Source organism: Lacerta agilis, chromosome 13, assembly GCF_009819535.1.
Source record: "Lacerta agilis isolate rLacAgi1 chromosome 13, rLacAgi1.pri, whole genome shotgun sequence".
Classification (NCBI taxonomy): domain Eukaryota; kingdom Metazoa; phylum Chordata; class Lepidosauria; order Squamata; family Lacertidae; genus Lacerta; species Lacerta agilis.
In genome coordinates this window covers 7722041-7744455 of record NC_046324.1, presented here as the reverse complement: position 1 = coordinate 7744455, position 22415 = coordinate 7722041, and the positions used below count along the sequence as shown (strand labels likewise).

Here is a 22415-nt window from a genome sequence, read left to right as displayed (position 1 = left end):
GAAGTGGGTGGAACCCTTAATTGGGAGCACCTTCATTCCTAGGAAATGGATTCTTTGTTTTCTCACTGTGATCAGTAAAGTTTCTAACTGGTAAGAAGGCTCCTTTCCCTTTTGTTCTGCTTATCTACTGCCAGAAGGGGGAGGAAGCCAATTCCTTGAAGCCCGATAGCCACACAGGTCTGTCTTTCTCTCATTTCCCATTTCTCTGTCTTGCTGACTAGGTTTTACTGGGATTTGACAATGCTGCTCCTAATGGTTGGCAACTTGATCATCATCCCAGTGGGCATCACCTTCTTCAAAGACGAGAACACCACCCCATGGATTGTTTTCAATGTGGTCTCGGACACCTTCTTCCTCATTGACCTGGTCCTCAATTTCCGCACGGGGATTGTCGTGGAAGACAACACGGAGATCATCCTTGACCCGCAGAGGATTAAGATGAAGTACCTCAAGAGCTGGTTCGTGGTGGATTTTATCTCCTCCATCCCGGTGGACTACATTTTCCTGATCGTGGAGACGCGCATCGATTCGGAGGTTTACAAGACGGCCCGAGCCCTGCGGATCGTGCGCTTCACCAAAATCCTTAGCCTCTTGCGGCTTCTGAGGCTTTCCAGGCTCATACGCTACATCCATCAGTGGGAGGAGGTGAGCAAGAGCTGGGCTTGCCATCCTGAGAGCAGGAGCATGGCTTCTCTTGGGAAGGGGAAGGGGAAGGGGAAGGGCCTTGGGGCCAGGCAGCTGCACATTTTGAACTGAAGTGTCTTGACCAGTAGGTTTTCCTGCTGCCATCTACACCCTAGGCCCAGGGTGGGTAGATTGGGATCAGCCAGCAGACAGCTGGATCATTTGCAATGTGTTGGGAATGGTTTCTCTGACTCCCGGTGGTCTAAAAGAAGCAACAACAACAGTAACCCAGATGTAGATTTGTAATTGTATGTGCAGAGCATCCCAGTGGATGGCTCATAGATGCAGCAATTGGTGCAAAACAATGCATCTGGTCACATCCCTGAGCCACCATTTTGTATCTGGTTCCACCTCCCCCTACCCCCTGCACACATTATTTTGCGTCGGGTTCTTGATGTTGACCCTCGGGGTCCTAGTAAAAAGTCAAAGTCCACCCCACTAGTCTGACATCGGCCTGGTTCTTTTCAAAGTTCCTGTTATTCCCATCTCACTCACCCCTCACCTATTAAGTATACTAAACTTTATTACGGTACCATGAACTCAAAGATTTCGTATTCATATTTTCATTTAAGACATATTTATCTACTTTGATTAGCATATGGAACAACAAAGAGATTAAATGAAACACCATGAATGGATCGACGGTTGAGTGGATGAAACCTTTGTCTCAAAGGAATATAGAAGTGTAAAATATTGTCCCAAAATTTGCCTTCGGCAAATAATACTTGCCTTCGGATAACAAATGCCCCTTCTTTATGTATTTGTTTTATTTCATAAAATTTATACAGTGGTACCTTGGTTCTCGAACTTAATCTGTTCCGGGAGTCTGTTCAACTCCCAGAACTGTTGTCTGTTCGACTCCTGGAACTGTTCGAAAACCAAGGCGCAGCTTCCGATTGGCTGCGGGAGCTTCCTGCACTCAAGCAGAAGCCGTGTCGGATGGTTGGCTTCCAAAAAAGTTCATAAACCAGAACACTTACTTCTGGGTTTGGGGAGTTTGGGAGCCAATATGTTCAACAACTAAGCCATTCGGGAACCAAACTGCTTGATTGTATAAAACCTCAAATCAGTTTACGAATAGAATAAAGCAATAAGATTATTAGTAAAAGCAATCAAAACATTAAAAAAAAAATTAAAACCAGCTTATATATGGCAGACAGATGAAGAATAGGAAGTTCTTTAGTTTCTGAACTTTCTAGTTTCTATTTTAAGCTTTTTCTGTCTCCTTACCTCTCTCTCTCTTTTCTTTCTTTTCATTTTCTTTCCCACTATGTTTTTCTCTTATTTAGACTAATGCTGGATAAAAATATATATTTGATATTATGTTGTTTATTTTTCTCTATAAACTCCAACAAATTTATTTTTTTAAAATAAAAATAAAACCAGCAATAAACTAAGAACACTGTCTACGTATCTGAGTAGTGGTACTGTAACAGGAGCTATAGATGCTGGAAGACCTGTACTCACGAGAGAGCCTGTTTAGAGCAACCATGGCTTAATATTCTCCAGGTTTCTCTGCATCTTACTGACTAGATGGTATCAGCACTCAGTCAGGTTGGGCACGGAAGGGCCTTTCACTGGCACAACCTACCACACCACCAGTCATCCTTTCAGTGGTGCCATTTTTGGATGTGAGCCAAACTCAGCTCCCAGCTGCCCTACTCAGCCCTTGTTGGTGGTAGGTGGCCTGTTGTCAGCACCAAGAAACAACCCCCCCCCCCCCGTGTCTAGTGCTAGCTTTGCTAAGGAAATATGGAAGCTGTCAACCCAGGAGAAGCATGGAGAAGTGTCAAATGGTTTTGCCCCCAGCTCTCCAAATCTGCACCTTTTCTCCAACTGTACGAAAGAAGGGATGCCCATTTTGCATGGTCAGGCAGAGTCCCCCAACCCCCAGGCAACCCCTGAGTGGAATAATTACACAAGACAATGTGCTATGGGATTAAAATTGGCCACAACTTTATTAAAATTCAGATGTAGGGAGACCTTGGCTCAGGCATTGGGCATTTATCCTTCCCAGCCCCCAGCCAGGGATCTGGGAAACTGCAGGGTTATCCAGAATGTGTGGGGATTGGGCTGGCTCTGGAGAACATATGTTCAAGCAAAGAGCCCGCCCCCCGTTTGCCACCACTGGTGGGGGAGAGCAATGACAGCTTCTCGGCATATGGTCAATGCCTCCCCCCTAGACTCCTTTAACGGGGAACCCTGGTATCACCGCCACACTGGGGGTGTGGAGTCACCGCCCCACGCCCCCCCCCCATTTAGGAAGATGACTAAATGATTCCACCCAAGGCCTGAAACCGCCAAAGTTGTGATGAATTGCTATGGGAAAGGTGAAACATGCCAATGCAGGGAAATTCCTTTCCGGCACTTTAACAGTGGCCTTGACATAGCAGCGCCTGCATACATGTGGAGAAGAGGTTAACCTGCAAAATAAGCGTTAATTGAGGGAGTGGAGGGTGGGAGAAGCTCTGGAGCCTGATTGCTGCTTCCCGGTAAGCTACACCTTCTATTGTGTGGGCTATTGTCCCTCCCCTTACCTGGCCAATCCCCTGACAATGCCTCCTCCAGGTGGGATTGGGCGCTTAGCTGGGGTAGGCAGAGACCCCAGGTATCCCTCCTGGGGGAAGGCGCAGCCAGTCTGAACTACCAGGTGTCACCTAGGAGCTCAAGGGGCTGCGCACGACCACGCAAACATCGCCCCCCATTTGATGTGGGGAGCGATCATTCCCTGCCCCTTTCACTTTGACCCCTCTGCATTGAGAACTATCAGCTATGCGTCAGCCACCCAGCCCTCTTCCAAAGCCCGCTCTTCCCCACCTATCCCCCTTTGCGCTCCCGGTTGCAGAGGGTCAGCGCTACTAAGGTTGGGCGATCACACTGGCAAGGAAAACCTTAGTGTGGTTGCTCCTCCCTGACGGACAGGAGAGTGTCATTGCAAGAGCAAGGCACAGACAGTGTGCTGCAACAGTGGACTGCAATGCAGCTTCCATTATGAATTACAGAGCCAAGCCTTGTGAGCATAAACATCCTTTCAGACTCATGTGCAACCCCTGAAAGGCCGTTTACTTGCAAAGTGGTAGTACTAACAGTTGTTAGAAGAGAGCTTGATTGTTAATCCGCTCTGGGAATTGTAGCTCTGGGAGGGGAACTGGGGTCTCCTAGCAACTCTCAGAAAGCTTAACAAACTGCAGCTCTCATAATTTTGGGTGTGTGTGCAGATGACTGTTTGAAGTGGTATCGTAGTGCTTTCAATGCATGGTGTGAATGCAGCCTAGGTAGTTATGAAGGAAGATGACAACTCATTCAAGTGTTCTGTATATTTTGGGCAAAAGTTTCACAATATCATCTCTGCTCTGATGCATGGACTTATTGCAATAGATTCACAATAGCATGGACTTACTGCGTTGGCCCTAGAGGCATTTTCCTCACACCTGCCACGTTCCCATGTACAACCGTGTATACAATTGTAAAAAAGATGTCTTAAATAGAATCACACCAGCAGCATTTCAGGTAATCTGGTACGATCAGTACTGACCAAAACAGAGACTTGAAAACTCTCAAGGGGAGCTGGCAAAAATTGTAGGTTGTCATTAACCCCCAGGAATCGTAAGAATCCCAAAACTACAAGTGGAACCGTGTGCAGTGCAGATACTTTAACTGAAGATGGCAGGGATTCTACCTAGTATTTCATATATGGGAAGTAAAGCTGGGCTGAAATACTACCCTCAGTCTTTGCATGCGTTAATACTTTATTATCCCTTTGGAGTTGAACTGCATCTTTGTATTTTTGTTGTTCTAGGCTGTGAGGCTTTATGATTTGAATGTTTTAGACATTGTTCCCTTGTTATTTTTGTACTTTTCTATGTTGAAATGCTACCGCGCCCCCCCCCCCCCCGGTCAAACCACTGTTCAGGGTCTGTCTTCTGACGGATAGAGAGAAGGGCCAACATAAATGCTTGCTGTAGCATCAGGCCTTTAAAAATCACCTTTGTAAAATGCCACCTGCCTACCTATTTTGCAGAAATATCTGTCTGGACATATTTCACGCAGTGCATAGCTGAACTATCCACAGAGAAAGAAATAGAAAGCTCTGCGAGTGCGGCTTTCTTCCAATTGAAGTGCAGACTGTTTGAGGACCAAGACATTCACAGGGAAACCAAAACGCTTGTTTACAAAGCTATTGTGCTACCAAACCTTATTGTATGCTTGTGAAACATGGACCACTTATAAATGCCATCTCCAACTCCTAGAGAGATTCCATCAACGGTGTCTCCAAAAAAATTTACACATCACTTGGGAAGACAGGTGAACTAATGCCAGTGTACTGGAAGAAGCAAAGATCACCAGTGTTGAAGCAATGATTCTTCAACATCAACTTTGTTGGACTGGTCATGTTGTGCGGATGCCTGATTATCGTCTTCCAAAGCAACTACTCTATTCCGAACTTAAAAATGGAAATGCTGGTGGTCAGCAAAAGACTTTTTCAAGGCAAATCTAAGAAAATGTAGTATAAACACTGACAATTGGGAAACACTGGCCTGCAAGTGCTCCAATTGGATAACAGCCTTTTACCAAAGATGTTGTGGACTTTGAAGACGCTTGAACTCAGAACGAAAGGAAGAAATGTGCTAAGAGGAAGGCACACTTGACAAACCCTTGGCAAACATGACCAACTCCTGTCTGGAAACCTATTTCTCCACTGTGTAAAGATGTGTGGTTCCAGAATTGGCCTCCACAGTCACTTATGGATTCATTCTTAAGATCAGTGTTTTTCAACCTTTTTTGGGCAAAGGCACACTTGTTTCATGAAAAAAATCACGAGGCACACCACCATTAGAAAATGTTAAAAAAAAATAACTCTGTGCCTATATTGACTATATATAAAGTAATTCTCTTCAATAGGAATCAAATAAACAAATTTTTCTCACGGCACACCAGGCAACATCTCGCGGCACACTAGTGTGCCGCGGAACAGTGGTTGAAAAACACTGCTTAAGATCATGTTTATGGAAGACAATCTTACTCAGCTACGTGTCCAGAGGACACTCAGTGTCCAGAGGAGGGCAACCAAAATGGTCAAAGGCCTGGAAACGATGCCTTATGAGGAATGGCTTAGGGAGCTGGGTATGTTTAGCCTGGAGAAGAGGTTAAGGGGTGATATGATAGCCATGTTCAAATATATCAAAGGATGTCATATAGAGGAGGGAGAAAGGTTGTTTTCTGCTGCTCCAGAGAAGTGGACACGGAGCAATGGATTCAAACTACAAGAAAGAAGATTCCACCTAAACATTAGGAAGAACTTCCTGACAGTAAGAGCTGTTCGACAGTGGAATTTGCTGCAAAGGAGTGTGGTGGAGTCTACTTCTTTGGAGGTCTTTAAGCAGAGGCTTGACAGCCATCTGTCAGGAATGCTTTGATGGTGTTTCCTGCTTGGCAGGCGGTTGGACTGGATGGCCCTTGTGGTCTCTTCCAACTCTATGATTCTATGAGGGATTGCCAAAGAAGAAGTTGAACTATGGAATCCACTTCCACAAAAACCAGCGATGGCCAACCACTCGAATGGCTTTGAAAGAAGATGAGACAAATTCATGAAGGATATGGTTATCACCTGCCACTAGCCCTGATGGTTGTGTTGTAGCTCCACAGTCAGGGGGAGTATGCTTCTGGGAAGCAGTTGCTAGAAACTGCAGGGTCCACTTGTGGGCTTCCCATAGGCATCGTGTGAGAACTAGATGGGCCACTGGCCTGATCCAGCTGGCTCTTTGTGTGTTATTAAGATAAGGGGGAGGCAATTGTTCTGCTCCCCTTCTTCCACTCCCCAAATGAACATGGGTTTATTTATGTTTTTGCTCCCAGCAGGAAATTCCCCATTCTCCACTCTGGTAGCAGAAATCAAGCTTTCCACCTGGGCCATGAAAATGCCTAATTTTGAAAAGAATATATGTAGAGATGGGAGCTACATAATGAACTATGAAGTAAAGGCAAATATTTGAATAGCTTCATGGCTTCGTCTGGGAGGCAGGCATGAAATGGATGAAGGCAAAGTGCTTTTTGACGCCACAAGTGCCTTGTGGCAACGATTTGAATTTAATGTGGTGCCTTTCAATGAGGAGAGCTGATACAGCAGGGAAATGAATCGCCTGGGGCAGGATGGAGCGCTAAAGAGATCAGGGTCTGATTTTAGGAAGAAAGGGGGAGTTTATATAGAGCTATGGCTGGAAAGGCTGGTTATGAAGCAAGCTCACAGTTCTCAAACCAGTTTGCCTTGTAATGCTTCTGCAGGGGTGCAGGGCAGGAAACTTGAAGGTGATAATTATGTGTGGTGGGGAGAGTGATAAACTGCCCCACCAAAAATGAGGAAAATCTGTCCATTTTCTACAACTATTTCCATCAATTACCCTATTTTCTGCCTTCATACAAAATAGTTTCCCTCCTCCTCCCAGCTGCTTAGCTAATCAGAAAGAAAACAGAATATTGGTGAAGTTTCTATTTCCCCTTATTGCTGAGTTTCCAGGCTGCACTTTTAACCCTCCTGTGCAAAACAAAACACCCCATTTTAAACTTTTTGCCTTCCTGTGCAGAACATCTTGAGAAAAACCATATCCTTGCAGTCCTTCCCTTGAACTTTTGACCCTCCTGCGCTGGAGAGCCTTTACAGCAAAAAAGGCACTGTTCTACGATACACAATGAAAAATGTGTGAAAGTCCTATTCCTTCAGAGGCTGCTTGCAGATTTGAGGGCCACCTCTTCTGAGTCCCCTCTTACATTTCTGCACCTAAGTGAGCTTACCTAGCCCTGCTGACAGCAGGCAGAGCTATGCTGAGGGCATTGTGGGAAGTTAAAATGATGTCTGCAAGCTACCTGCATGGGTTGGGCTGGGGAGGCCCGCAAGGTTGTCTCCAGGTTGGAGGGCTCAGGAGCTGCCTGAGTGCTGGCACTGTGCTTGGCTATGTGGCACTAACATCTAGCTAAATCAGAGTAAAAGCAAGGAGCCCAACTGTAGGTAGAGCCAGAGCCAATGCCAGGCAGAACCAGCTAAGGCTAGCCTCGCCTCCATCCTCCTCCTTGCTGAGTTCTACAGGGGCCACATTGAGAAGGGAGCCAACAGGCAGTGCTACACCCTGGCAGGGTGTAAGTTGAGAAGGCAAGCAGATGGGGCAGTGTCAGGCTTCAGGGAATCGCCTTCCAGAGAGCCAGTTTGGTGTAGTGGTTAAGAGCGGTAGACTCGTTATCTGGGGAACCGGGTTCGCGTCTCCACTCCTCCACATGCAGCTGCTGGGTGACCTTGGGCTAGTCACACTTCTCTGAAGTCTCTCAGCCCCACTCACCTCACAGAGTGTTTGTTGTGGGGGAGGAAGGGAAAGGAGAATGTTAGCCGCTTTGAGACTCCTTCGGGTAGTGAAAAGCGGGATATCAAATCCAAACTCTTCTTCTTCTTCTTCTTCTTCTTCCTCTCCCGTGGCTGTAGATGAGCAGAACAAAGGAAAAGGAGTCTTCTTATCAGTTAGAAACTTTAATAATCACAGCGAGAGAACAAAGAACACATCTCCGAGTAATGGCGGTGCTCCCAATTAAGGAGCCCACCCCCTTCTACGTCACTTCTACGTCTCATAATCTGAGCTTGTCCCCTCTGTGCTTTCTGTTCTGCCACTTTCTGAGCCCTTCTCGACTTTGGGGAGGGCGGAGGAGGAAGGCTGTCTAGAGACTGTGAATCTGTTAGCTCTCTTTCTTCTGGTGTTTCTTCTTCTAGCTGCTCCCCATCCAGTATTTCCCAGCTTCAGCCTTCTGAACTATGCCCCTCTGCAAACCACCGTTCCAAATCTTTACTGTCCTCCTGCTCCTGGGAAGATTCTGGATCTGGAGCAGGGGGAGGCTCCCACCATTGCTCCTCAGTGCAGCCCCCCCGCAGCACAGACCCTGACAGGCAGTGCCCCATTTGCTACAATGGGTCAGCATCTGTTGTGAACAAATACTCAGACATGGGGGGGGCAGTGTGGGACCCACCATCAATGGGGAATGTGAGCACCAGACTTGGTGAGTGGGATGAAAACGTTGCCCCTGTTCAAAAGGAATTCCCACAAAACCACCAAATTAACCCCCCTTGCTCAGTGGTAGAGCATCTGTTTGGCATTCAGAATGTCCCAGTTTCAATCCCTGGCATCTCTAGATAGGGGCTGGGAAAGACTCTCTGGAGAGCTGCTGCCAGTCAGTGTCGAAAGTACTGAGCTCGATGGACCAAGGGTCTGATATGAGTGTGAGGCAGCTTCCTATGTTTCCATGCTCCTACCTCTGGAGCTGCAAACAGCAGTAAAGTCTATGTCCCCATTTTGGCTGAGGATGCAGCATTCATTTAGAAATCCCATGGGGTTCAGTAGGACTTACTCCCCAGTAAATATGCACAGTGTTGTTGTTTTTTTTGCTGAAGGCTGGCTCCGCTGCTGAAGAGCTGACATCTGTCGATTTTCCAGCTAGCAACAGCTGCTGTCCAATTTCGCCCCAGTCACAAGCTCTGTCTCCGTCTCTCTCGTCTCTCTATTGCAAAGCAGGTTATTTTTGGGATGTGTTTTCCAATAGGCTGCACCTCTGCCGTGCGTTGCGATGGGTGGCTCCTGGAAATATAAAAATAAAAATAAATGGATGAACGAGGCGCAGATTGAGCAGCTGGCCGTTCCCAGACTCCAGACACGAGGGAAAGTGATTGAGTTAGGCTGTGATTTTGTGCACATAGTATTCAGAGCAAATGATGTAGAATTCAGCAGGGCATGCATAGTATCAGCCTGGATGTTAGTTGCAAATAAAAAAAAAATATTTAAAACATGTTTTATACCACTTTACATAACAACATTATGTTGTTCAGGATGTGGGCAACAGAATGTTTGTATTATGACATTTGTGTTATGATGTTATGCTAATGCACTTTTATGTTTTTCTGTGCCTCAGACACCCATAATTTCCTCTGGTGTCTGCTTTTCAACTCACTGCCTGTAGCTTCTTGATTTGCTGCCCCCCAGGCCTGAGGTTTCCCATTATTGTCACTATCTTTTCTCTGGCTGGCCAAGAGGTATGGCCAGGCTACAATACATCCCGTTATGTTCTTTCTAGAATGCAGAGGATGCATTCTCCAGGTGACCAGAACGTGCCGCTTCTTTTAACTCTGTAGTCTCAGGGCAAGTGTGGCGAGCCTTTTCCACCTCCACCCCCCTCTGCTGCAAACCTCTCCAAGGAAGTCTCAGCTTTGCTCCAGACTTGGGTACCAAGAGGTGTGAACGTTTAATGGGTGAGAGCCATATTGATGAAGTTATTTTCAGAACACCGCTGTGAAAAAGAGCTGTTTCAGAGACAGTTTCAGGACACATAATTATCCCGTTTGTCAGATTAATGAATTCAAGTTAGCCTTGCGTGTGTGTGTTTTATGAAGTACAAATCAATGTGGCAACTTTCCCCTGGTCTGGAGAAAACATCTTATTATCCCCTGCCGGACTCCTGGAGATGGATTTCCTGAGCTCCGTCCTTATCTGCTAACCCACAATTTCCCAGCAAAACTGAAATGCCCCGAGGGGATGCTTTGACTTGAAGCTGCTTGCCAAGAGGACATCTTTGGGAAACCTGGATCGAACGTCCCCCCCTTGGGATGTGGGATCAGGTGCCATTTCCCATCTTGCAGTCAGTAGACTGTTTTTCTGCTTCGTTTTCAATGTTAATTTTCGGCTCAGCAGGAATTCCAAGTTGGCTCTCCAGGGAAACACGCTAACTAGTCAATTTAGCACCCTGGAGTTTCCAGCGGTTCCAAGAGCACAACTATCCCTTTCTGCAAGAGCAACCACATGAGATTTTCTATGCCTTCCCCTCCAAACAGATGGGAAATTGCCCCAACCTAAAAACAGACTTGAACTAGGGATTCCATCGTATTGGTGAAATGCCACACACACACACACACACACACACAGAGAATGTTGCGTATCGAGGACCTCAATCCACCCCCCATTGACTTGACACAGGAGACAGATTTTTGGTTTGGGTTTTTGGCAAATAATTTAGGGCCACAACTTTATTTAAATACAAATTCGGTGAGTGGTTGCGTAGGCATTGGTTCAGACTACTGTCACACCGGGACAGAGGCTGGCCTAGAACCAGCGATTGGGAGAATGCGACTGAGGAGAGTTAAGGACCGGGGGGAAGCAACGCGTCCCTCTTCCTCAATGGTCCCGGGGACTCGGCTTATGGCCCTAACCCCTACCGGGGGCATCGGACAAAGCATAAGAGTCGCCGGATTCCTTTAACGGAATTCCCAGCATCAACCTGATTCTGGATGGGCAGCGCCCAATCCAGCAATCCACACAGGAACCAATGCCTAACCGCCAACCTTACAAGTTGTGACAAGTTGCTACTGCAGTAGGCAAAACCAAAAGGCACAGCCAATCGGCCAGATGGACAAATTCCTACTGGGCCCCTGCTACAAAGCAGACGACCCCATGACAGGCAGAGCAAAGTCAAAGCAGAGGCCTAAGAAAAAAGGGGGGGGGCGGGACGGGTGATCAGCAGCCGAAGCCAAGAGAAGGAACACCCTGCGTGCGGAGGCTTAAATAGGACGCTAAGCTGTCCATCACAAATTGCAACATTAACTTTTGCCCAGCAACTCCTAACTGACCATTAGCTACTAAGGCCGGCTACCGGCCCCACCCCCACGGGAAGGGAATGTGTCTTGCCAGGTCCCGATCGCAACACGTGCTCTTACTCATGGTAGAACCCGATTTAACAAAACTGCATCACAGTGGCTTTCCGTGGTGTTTTATTAGTGCTCACCTGTGTGTCAGTAATAGTAGAGGACCTCATGGCCCCTTCCACCAGTGTCCCCTCGACCACCATTTTAAATTTCCCATAATGCACAAGAGCGATGCTGCATGGGGTGTTCTGGGTCCTTGTGGGAGGCAATTTCAAGACCAAGCTACCCACCATGAGTAGGCGGGGCTGGCATCCAGCAGTGGTTTTGCCAGGGCCCTGACAGTTGCCCAAGGATGCCAGCTGCTGACGCCAGCCCTGACTGGGTTGCATTTGGGGGAAACTAACCTACAATCAACATTTCCCCTCTCATTTCTGGCTCATTCTCATGAGCGCTGCTAGGCATAATGGCCTCAAGGTAAAGCCCAAGTTGAATTCTGCTGAATTCCCACGGCATTGATAACCTTCCTCTAGGGCAATTTGTGATGGCTCAATGAAAGACCAAGCCTAGAACCACCATGGGTTTCCTACACACCTTACAATTTAAAGCACATCTCCCTTGCCACCACAATATTTTTTTTCAATAATGAATGTTGGGAACTGTAGTTTAAGGGTGCTTGGAATTACCGGTAGCTCTGTCAGGGGCAAATTGCAGCTCCCACCTTGGGGAGTGTACTTTAAATGTATGGTGTGTGTGCAGCATTGCTGGAAGTTACCACAGGCAAGACTTTTCCTATAAGGTGGCTGGTTTTTGGGGTTGTGAAGTGCAGTAGGAGTAACAGAACCCCAAGGAGATTTATTTATTTATTTATTTGTATGTGAAGTAACCTAAAGAGAATTGACCTGTGCCTACTTTGATACCTTTTAGATGCCAAGAGAAGACCTTTTTAGGGTCAGGACTAAGCAATGATTTATGCAAAATGATGGGTTAAATGTGAAATGATATTATATGTGCTCCTGTGAGACAGGGGTTTGGATATTTTGCTCTCCTCGGTGGGAGAGGTGGGGAGTATGAGAAATTTAACCATGTAATGATTTGTGCTTAAAATGAAATTTTTGAAAATAAATTTTTAATTAAAAGAGAGAGAGAGAGAGAGAGAGAGAGAGAAGACCTTTTTAATTCTGGGCCCCTCTAAGTTTCTGTTTGTTGAGTGGGGACCCCCCCTTCGTTCTTCCCAACAGCAAAATGGCAATTCTCAGCTGGGTGGATGAACCCTGTGCAATCGTTTGCATGTCTGCATTTTTTGTTTTCGCAAAATGCACATGGCTTTCTCTAGAAACAGAAGCTGCCCTCTAACAGCATAATGCCTCTGTATACCATTCCCAACCTGCTGCAGTTTGACCGAGGCAGGAAAAAAAAAAGAACCACAAGTGTGGCTGTGTTTATTTGAGGTCCCACCCCCCTGCTTGCCCACACCCCCCCCAAGCCTCCCCCTGACCTGGAGGCATAGGTTGTGTGAGCTGACTAAAGATAGACCACTGGAGGAGAGTCTTGCGGGAGACACCTGCATTCCACCTGCTGGCCGTGGAGATTTGCAGTCGGCGAGTGGGCTGTGCATGTGTGGCAGCCTAAGCCGGGCTCCTCTGACGCTGCAGAGTCATAGTAGATGACTCAGCAGGGCTGCCCTTGAATGCACTGCAACATCAGCACAGATGGACAAAGGCAGCCACTTTGTGCTTTATGCAGATAGCAATCCCTTGAAGAGCAACAGAGTGGGCTGACCAATCAGTTCTGGCTCTTTTTCATGCAGGCGCATTCAAAGCCAGAGGGGTTGGCTGGAAGGCGGTGGTGGGCGAGAGTGAGGAGCGCAGCTGGCAAGGACCGAAAATCCTGCTACGGGCGAAATATGTTGATTTATTCACATGAAAGACATTTCTTGGAAGGATTGGGCAACAACCTGGCGCAGAATGAGGCTGTAGGGTTGTTTGTATCCATTGCTAGCCCTACTCAGAATAGGAGACGCGGGTGGCGCTGTGGTCTAAACCACTGAGCCTCTTGGGTTTGCCGATTGGAAGGTCAGCGGTTTGAATCCGTCCGACGGGGTGAGCTCCCATTGCTCTGTCCCAGCTCCTGCCAACCCAGCAGTTTGAAAGCATGCCGGTGTGAGTAGATAAATGGGTACCGCTGCGGTGGGAAGGTAAACGGCATTTCCGTGCACTCTGGTTTCCATCACAGTGTTCCGTTGTGCCAGAAGCGGTTTAGTCCTGCTGGCCACATGACCCGGAAAGCTGTCTGTGGACAAACGCCGGCTCCCTCGGCCTGAAAGCGAGATGAGCGCCGCAACCCCATAGTTGCCTTTGACTGGACTTAACCGTCCAGGGGTCCTTTACCTTTACCTACCTACTCAGAATGGACCCATTGCAGCAAATGAACCCAAATCACTTCCCAGGGTAGGTCTACCTGGATTAGGACTAGCATTGACAGGACCGTCTTTACCTGGGGGTGCAAGGGGTGTGGGGCACCTGGGCACCGAATTCTGGGGGGGGTGGCAGGTGCTTGTCGCTGAAGGCATCTAAGCTCTTAACTATCTACCTGTTATGAAATAATAAATAATTTTGATCAAGCTAGAAAAACAAAATACATATATATCTAGGTATTACCAAAATGTATACCTACTGTTTCACTAAAGGACTTTGACTTTGTGTGCTCATTTACTGAAGACACGCCGTTCCAGCAGCGGCGCTTGTCATTCACCACGGCACCATACATGCGAAATTAACTCTTATGTCATGTTGCATATTGTATTGAGCTGCTATGCAGCATCGGGGTCAGCGGCACCTTTGACACGACTGGTGTTTCTCCGAAGTAAGTGCCTAAACAATACTTATAAGTTTAAGTCTGGTGGTGTTAATTTGGGGGCTAAACTAAATTTGGAGGTGCTGGGCGGATCTTTGCACCCCGGCGGCGCATATGCTAAAGACAGCGCTGATATCCCGCTTTATCACTACCTGAAGGAGTCTCAAAGCGGCTAACATTCTCCTTTCCCTTCCTCCCCCACAACAAACACTCTGTGAGGTGAGTGGGGCTGAGAGACTTCAAAGGAGTGTGACTAGCCCAAGGTCACCCAGCATCTGCATGTGGAGGAGCGGAGACGCGAACCCGGTTCACCAGATTACAAGTCTACCGCTGTTAACCACTACATCACACTGGCTCTCAATGTGTAGTCTTCTCAGTTGTGTATTTTGTGGGATGTAAACACAGAGCAGTCAAAACACAACATTGCTAGAGTGGATATGAAGGTAACTCAGTCCTCCAGGCATAACTTCCTGCTACCTGGACTGAGTTAACTTTCTCTCTGACCAGAAGTAGGTGTGGTCTCACCTGGGAACAAGATCCCTAGATCAGTCACCATTTTCTCCTCGTCTCTTGAATGAGCAACAACCAGGTTCTCCTGGCTCTCAGGCGAGAGAACAAAGGAAACTACTTTTTCCCTATGGAAGTAGCAACCACATGTAAATACTTTTACTAACCATGCCTGCCTTCTGAGAAACGCTGTGTAACTCAGGAAGTAATGTGAGTCAACTCTTTTTATTCATTTAAGATATATTGTGTTGTGTGCAGTCTTTTAAGAGGGATATAGGGGAATTATACCAGGAAAATATATATATATATATATATATATATATATATATATATATATATATATATATATATATATATATATATATATTTTGTTTTAGGCTTTAGCAAGCCTGTGCAAGCGTGTCTGCTGTGTGTGTTTTAAAAGGGAATGAAACTCTGCTAAGTTTGGAGCTTGTTAACACAAGCTGGGATGAGATATATAAAGTAATATATCATCATCCACACTCCTAAGCATTCCCACATATTTAGCTTCTCTACCCAGTGATTTGGGGTGGGGAATTGCAGACTTAGGAATCAAATTTGGCCCTCCAGCCCTCTCTGTCTGGCCCTTGGAACTCTCCCCAGACCACACCCTTCACCGGTCCTGAATGTTTTTGCCTGGCTAGAATGTGTCCTTGAATGTTCCTTGCTTCTCTGGATGGAGGAAAGATGTGTGGATGTGTGTGTGCATGTGTAGACAGTAGCCTAATACACACAGGTAAAATTCACACCTGTTGCTCTGCCCACTTTTGTCTCTGGCCCCATCCACAACTGGCATGTGGCCTTCAGAAAGTTTGCCCTGGGCGGAGTGCAGCCCTTGAACTGGGGAAGGTTCTTCACTCCTGCAGCAGATAAACGACAGGCTCCTGGGCAGACCTGTCTCCATCTCTTCCTAAGCCTTCCACCGACTACTTCCCTCTCATCTCATTATATAAAGAACTGCATGCAACCATATGTACACCATACCTGGCTCAGCTTAAACCTCAAGGACAGGTCCATTCAGAATGCAGCATATTCCTGAACCTTTATTCTAAAACAGCCGAATTTCTTAGAGTTGGCCGGGTTTTAGTAAAGGGCCGTTCCCAGCTTCTGCTAATCCTTAAAATAACACCCTAGTGCAAAAGGAATATAAGGGAAATTCCTAGACAATCGCGCAGTTAATGATATAGTGGATGACATGGAAATTAAGATATTTACCAGGAAAGGAAGATATATTATAAACTGCCCTGTGATCCTCAGATGAAGGAGAGTATAATAATAATAATAATAATAATAATAATAGTTCCTGGAGGTGGCTCCATCATCAGAGCTTGCATGCCTCTGAATGTACACACCATATATTTAAAGCACATTCCAACCCTCCCCCCCAAAAAAACCTGGGAACTGTAGTTTATCCTTACAAATCCCAGCACCCTTAACAAAACTACTATTCCCAGGATTCGTTTAGGGGGAATAGGGTTTAAATGTGCAGGGAATCACAGACAGTGTTACTTCTCTCACATCTGGGCAGGTGAGCAGAAAAGACGGCCTGCTGATGACTTCAGCACCTAAAGTCATGGATTCTCCCTCTAAGGAGACCCACTTCACTCCATCATCCCCTCCATTACTGACATCCGAGCGTGAGGGTTATCGCTTATGTGCCAAAACGGAACCCGTCACACATGAACAGAAAGGATCAGCAGGCTTGGGAGAACGCCATTGTTTGCAGAAATACTAAAATGTTTGTGGGGAGGGGCTAAGAGAGGAACAGTTGGAACTGAGCATGCTTTGTGGCTGTGGAATGATGACTCTCCCTGCCCCCCGTAGGAATGGAAAACGATAATCCTTACCCACATGTGCCCACACAACTGCTTCGATTGGCAGAATTGGCACTACTGAAGGTGACACATAGTTAGTACCCATTTCACAGTTGTAAGAACTCGATCATTCAGTGTTACCCTTTGGAACTCCCTGCCTACTGAGATCAAGCAGAATCCTTCACTGTATTGTTTCGGTGCCTGCAAAAAAACAACAAAAAACATTCTTGTTTAGACAAGCCCATCCAGATGCTTATAAAGCTGAGGTGGTTTTAATCTGTTTTAGTATTTTAACTTTTGTAAGTTTTAAAATAGGCTTGTGAATTTATTGCTTTATCTGATGGTTAACCTCCTAGAAGTGTGTGTGTGTGTGTGTGTGTGTGTGTGTGTGTGTTGTTGTTGTTTTTTACAATCAAGCGCCGCATAAATTTCACGAAATAAATAAATGAAACCAGGAAGGGAAGGGAATGACCGGGATCCTGAACACACAAGACTTCTGCACCGCACCATTTTGTTGCTGGTCAGAGTTGTTATTTTATAGTTTCAATATATGTTAAGGATCTGGCCCTTAGGGGTCAGTTAACCTGACGGCTGTTGAATTTGCTGCCAATGTTCTTGATTATCCTGCCACTTTTGGTGGTTTCCTGGTGGGTTCTTAATGGTTTCTGAGGGGTTTCCTCTTGCAGGGTCAAAACACTTTGTTAATTCTGTATTGATTTCCATTGACTTTTAATTTGATTTTGTTTACCCACCTTGGATCTTATTTATAAGAGCAAGGCAGGAAATAAGTTGAGAGAGGGAGAAATCCGGGGAGTGTGGACAGCTCAGCTGGTTAGAGCAGATGCCGATAAAGCCAAGGTTGCAGGTTCGATCCCCATATGGGACAGCTGAGTAATCCTGCATTGCAGGGGGTTGGACTAGATGATCCTCAGGGTCCTTTCTAACACCACAATTATATGATTCTCCGAAAGAGTATACAGTCGTACCTCAGAAGTTGAACGGAATCCATTCTGGAAGTCCGTTCGACTTCCAAAACGTTCAGAAACCAAGACACGGCTTCCGATTGGCTGCAGGAAGCTCCTGCAGCCAATCGGAAGCTGCAGAAGCCACACCGGACATTTGGGTTCCAAAGAACGTTCACAAACCAGAACACTCACTTCTGGGTTTGCGACATTCAGGAGCCAAGATGTTTGACTCACAAGGCGTTCGTCAACCAAAGTATGACTGTATTTCCCTGAAGTCCAGGGTTCCTCACAGCAGGATGAGCAAAGAGGATTCCCAAACATGGCAGCAGGGCTGGGCAGACTGCCTTTCAATGTGCTTCTCAATTTTGTGAATCCAAAGCCAACCTCTGGGTCAGCCCTGACTCTCTTGCAGCATTGCAATGGATCATTGCAGTGCAATTTTATGATACGATATAAACAACTTGGGTTGGCCTGGGTTAAAAGGGAGATCTCTCCAACCACCCATATGGCAATGGCGCATGATCCCGAAAAGGGAAGGAGAGGATCATGACTTATTTGCAGGTGCCATTGTAAATCTGGCTCTCCCCTAGCGTTGTCACCGAGGTAGGGTTGCCAGACATGCAGGGCTGACGTGAAATCCCCAGTTTGCCTCGCCCTCTCCAGATGGTGTGCGGTGGGGCTTGAATCTCCAGGTGGGCGAGAGTGCCTTTCAAAAATAAATAAATAAAACAAGAAGACCATGTGAGTAGCTTGCAAGCTTCAGCCTGACAGGAGCCAGGTCCAAATTATTGCATACTGTTGGGATGGGGGACATTCTGCCCTCCTCCTCTCTCCCAATTAAACTCCATTTGTGACTCGAGGACCCATCTCGCGCATTCAGAAATAAAACACAATGACACATAAATTTTTGGTTAATGAAAGGAAAAAAGGCCACGACTTTATTGGTTACAGCATGTGAGTGGTATTGGCATAGGCATTGGGTTGAACAAACTACAGCAGACTCCCCCCGCAGAGCGTGGAGTCTCTCAAGGGTTAACTGCCCAGGAGGTGGAGCCTGTTGATGCGAAATACAACTGAAGCTCCACCCCTGAAGTCACCGGGGGGTCGTGCCATGGCCCCTAGCCACCAACAGGGCGTCGGACAGGATCCACGACCGCCGGATACCTTTACGGAATACCCAGCAGTTGGAGGGTTAGGCGATGGCCCGAACCTTACCCCTCCGATACCACACTTAACCCAATGCCTAACCGCCAATCTAACAGAGTTGTGACAGTTTGCTACAAGGTAGGCGAAAAACCAAGAGGCTGAGCCAATTTGCTACTTGGACAAAAACTCCTACCAGGCCCCTTGCCCAAACAAGGCGACCAACCGAAGTCCATAGCAATGCCCTACCCTAAAATCAAACTAAGGGAGGGTGGGCGGGTGATCTGACGAGTGAGCAACGTGAAATGGCGGAAAGAGCCGCCGCGGCTGCCTTAGGAGCAGCAAAACCCCGCCCCTGCGCCAGCCCTATTGGCTGCCAGCTAGGGGCGCTGCGCGGCGGCAGGAAAAGGTAAGGCTGGGGGCAACACCTCTCGCCTATGCCAGAGCCGGCTCCCGCTCACAACCCCTCCCCTCCTGGAGGAGGAGAGGCTTTCTAGGTTGAGTGATAGGAGGGACCCCAGAGGGAGAATCACCTGTGACATTGCCAGGGGCTGCCCCTCGGTCTCAGGTTTGGGCCCTGGAATCTCAGGATCCTTAATGCAGTTTGAGGTGAGAGCGTTGGAAATGTTCAGCTTCTTTAAAAAATAATAATAATAAATGTTTCAGTCTGTTGAAAACTGGCCAGAAGACATCCTTCCTTACTGTTTTTTGGCTTCTGATGAAGATAGCTTACTAAGAAGCCAATTTGTCTGGAAGAAAATAACCGGACCTGCAAGAAAAGTCTGGAGTGTGCTTCTGTCTCACAATTTGCCACCATGCCCCTTTTCCAGGATATTCCATTCCACTCCCCGTCCTTCTGCAGTTTTCCTGCTGGCGCCCAACAGTCACTAAACATTCTGTGTCTGCCGAGGATGCCCTAGTGCCGTGCCAAAACAGTTATTCAACTTCTTTAACGTTTTCTTCCCTCATGAAAGAGGCTCTTCTTTTTCTGCCTCACGGCACTTCAGAATTGCTCTGGAACTTCAGTGGGCGTGGGGTTGAGTTACTTTACCCGTGTGAAGAAGGCAGAGGTTGGTTTGTACGATTTTTATTTCCATTAAGCATTTCCCTGGTGCTTCACAGTTTCCACAGCTTCCCTCACTTCCTGATTCTCCATGGAGGAATTATTGGAAGTACAACAGCACAGGACCATTCAGTTAGTAACTTAAAGGGTTATGTTTGTTATTGGTCTGGTTTGTTTGGTGATTCTATTCAGTTGGATGTTAGCTGTCAGTGGGGAAGAGGGCAGATGTTTGACAGTTGAAGGAATTGGTAGGGAAAGTACTTCTGAATGAGGTATACCTCATTATGGGTGTTAATTATTTCTCCCTGCTCTCATCTAGGCCTGTAAATAATGTCACCCTCAAGTTACATTCTGTTTTTCTTCAGTTTACCTCAGCAAAGTATTACCAGGTTTTTTTCTCGCTGGACTCCTTTTGCTTTATTCCAGCCACTCTGCTAACAGGAATTACCATATTTTTCGCTCCATAAGACGCACCTGAACACAAGACACACCTAGTTTTTAGAGGAGGAAAGGGGGAAAGCCCTGTTTTTTTGAGAATCAGCTGAAAGTGGTGCAGCTTTTTTTTTTTTGCAAAGAGGAAAAGCCCTGCTTTTTTGAGGATCAGCTGAAAGTGGTGCAGCTTTTTTTGCAAAGGGAAAAGCCCTGCTTTTTTTGAGGATCAGCTGAAAGTGGTGCAGCTTTTTTTGCAAAGGGAAAAGCCCTGGTTTTTTGAGGATCAGCTGCAAGTGGTGCAGCTTTTTTTGCAAAGAGGAAAAGCCCCCTTTTTATGGGGTCCAACTCACAGTTCTGCAGCTTCTAGTCCTACAGCCATTTCTACTGTTTCCAGACAGATAATCTAATCAGCCAGTCACATGTCACTGGGGAAACAAACAGCCTCCCTCTGCATTCAACAGTGGAGGCCTGGGCAAGGGGGCGGGGCTGAAAAGGGAGCCTTATCTCTCTCCCGATCACTTGCTGAACAGCTGTTCAGCGGCTTCCTTTCAACACTCCCTTCTCTCTTTGTAAAAAAAAGAGCACGATCTGCTTTTGGCCCCTAGGCAATTCGGCTCCAGGGACCATGCATTTGCTCCATAAGACGCACAGACATTTCCCCTTACTTTTCAGGAGGAAAAAAGTGTGTCTTTTGGAGTGAAAAATATGGTACATCATGAAGTCTTCAGCTGGGCTTTACCTAAAGTAGGAGAAGCTGGGGAGGCTGCTACCAAGCAATTGAGATTGATGTACTTGCTGGTTGTTTTTAAGGAAAGTTCTTCCTTTTACCCCCCCCCCCCTTTAAAAAAAAGTTCTGCACTGATTTATTTAAAAGTAACAAAAATGCACTTTAAAAATTTACAGAGAACCAAATGAAGAGCATGCCTTCCTGGTTTTCTGTGCTTAGAATGAAGCCCTGCTGAGGACATTGTGAGGTTTTCAGGAAGTGCAGGTCCCCAGGAAGGCTGCAGCCTGCAGGCCACTGGAGAGATGAATTATAGGGTGAAAGGCAGGGAGATCAACAGCAGGTGGCGCCAGTGGCAATAACAGGCAGAGCTAATTCTGGCTGTGGCACCTTCCTCCTTTCCGCTGAGCTATACAAGTAATCCTAGTTCTGTTGTCCCCATCTTCCCCCCTAGTCAGCTAACTGAAACTAAGGACTAGTTTGCTATTTGTGTATAGATCTCTGCACTGGGGTAGTAGAGAACCTCTGTGTGTGTACACGAATCAGAGGGCTTCCTTTCCTGAAAGCTCAGTTACTCCCTTTGCAAGCCTAGCTCTATTTCTTCAGGGATGAAGTCGGCGCACTTTGCACACGATCAGCGATGCTCTTTAACTTACATATGTCCCCTATGTTTCCAGGATTGAGCCCTTAACTGGATGTGGCCCTGGCATGTGCGTGCATGCAAAGCTTGCCCATGAAATCAATTGAGGTGCTGCCCTACCCTGTTCAACGTGGTCGGAGACAGTATGCCTTTGGATACCAGTTGTTGGGAATGGCAACTGGAGGGAGAGCTGTTGCCCTCTTTTCCTTCTTCCGAGTTTCCCATCGGAGCAACCGGTTGGCCATTGTGAGAACAGGATGGTCCTTGGGCTTGATGCTGCACGGCTCGTCTTTACACTGTTGGGTCAAGCTGGGATGCTGCCCGATAAAAGGCCAGGAAGTAGCTGCGCACATCGGCTCCCGTGGCGGGTGCTGCTCTTAATAAGAGCAGTTGGCTCAAATGAGCCGTCACCAATGGACGTGGCATTTGCCGCCACGCTGCAGGAGCGCAACAAACAGCTGCTCCGTCTTTTGTGACTTCTCTGGCAGCTGGGCAGAGCCTGAGCTGAGCTGAATCAGTGTGCAAGAGCATCCTTTGATGGAGAGCCCTTCCCCACATCTGTGACTAGCTTCCAGGCAACCTGCGATGGTGCCCCCTTGTGTCCATGGTGCATCAAAGGCTGCTAGAGTAGGCAATGGGTGCGTTAGTCTTTATTCACATTTCCTGTTTCCATTGCAATCTACAGGGCATTTAATTCTTCAGGATCTGCTGTTTCTGAGTTCAAGTCAGTCTGGAATCGCTTCCCTTGCTCTCCACCCTCACAGTGAAGTTAATTACACTTATTTGGCTTCTATTTCCAAATACTGTCTGATTTTACTTTATGCTAGCAAAATGTTTTGCGGTTGTTGTTGTGTTGCTGTTGTTGTTCAGTCATTCAGTCATGTCCGACTCTTCGTGACCCCATGG

At 46.9% G+C, this 22415-nt stretch overlaps 1 protein-coding gene across 1 annotated transcript in view; it reads left to right on the top strand.

Moving 5' to 3' along the window:
• The first annotated feature begins 225 nt into the window (after positions 1-225).
• HCN4 (hyperpolarization activated cyclic nucleotide gated potassium channel 4) overlaps positions 226-22415 on the top strand; it is a 77796-nt gene continuing 55606 nt past the window's right edge. Inside the window, exon 1 of the mRNA XM_033167420.1 lies at positions 226-645. Coding sequence (XP_033023311.1) covers positions 241-645 — 405 coding nt within the window. The 5' untranslated portion in view covers positions 226-240. The remainder of the gene's footprint in view (positions 646-22415) is intronic.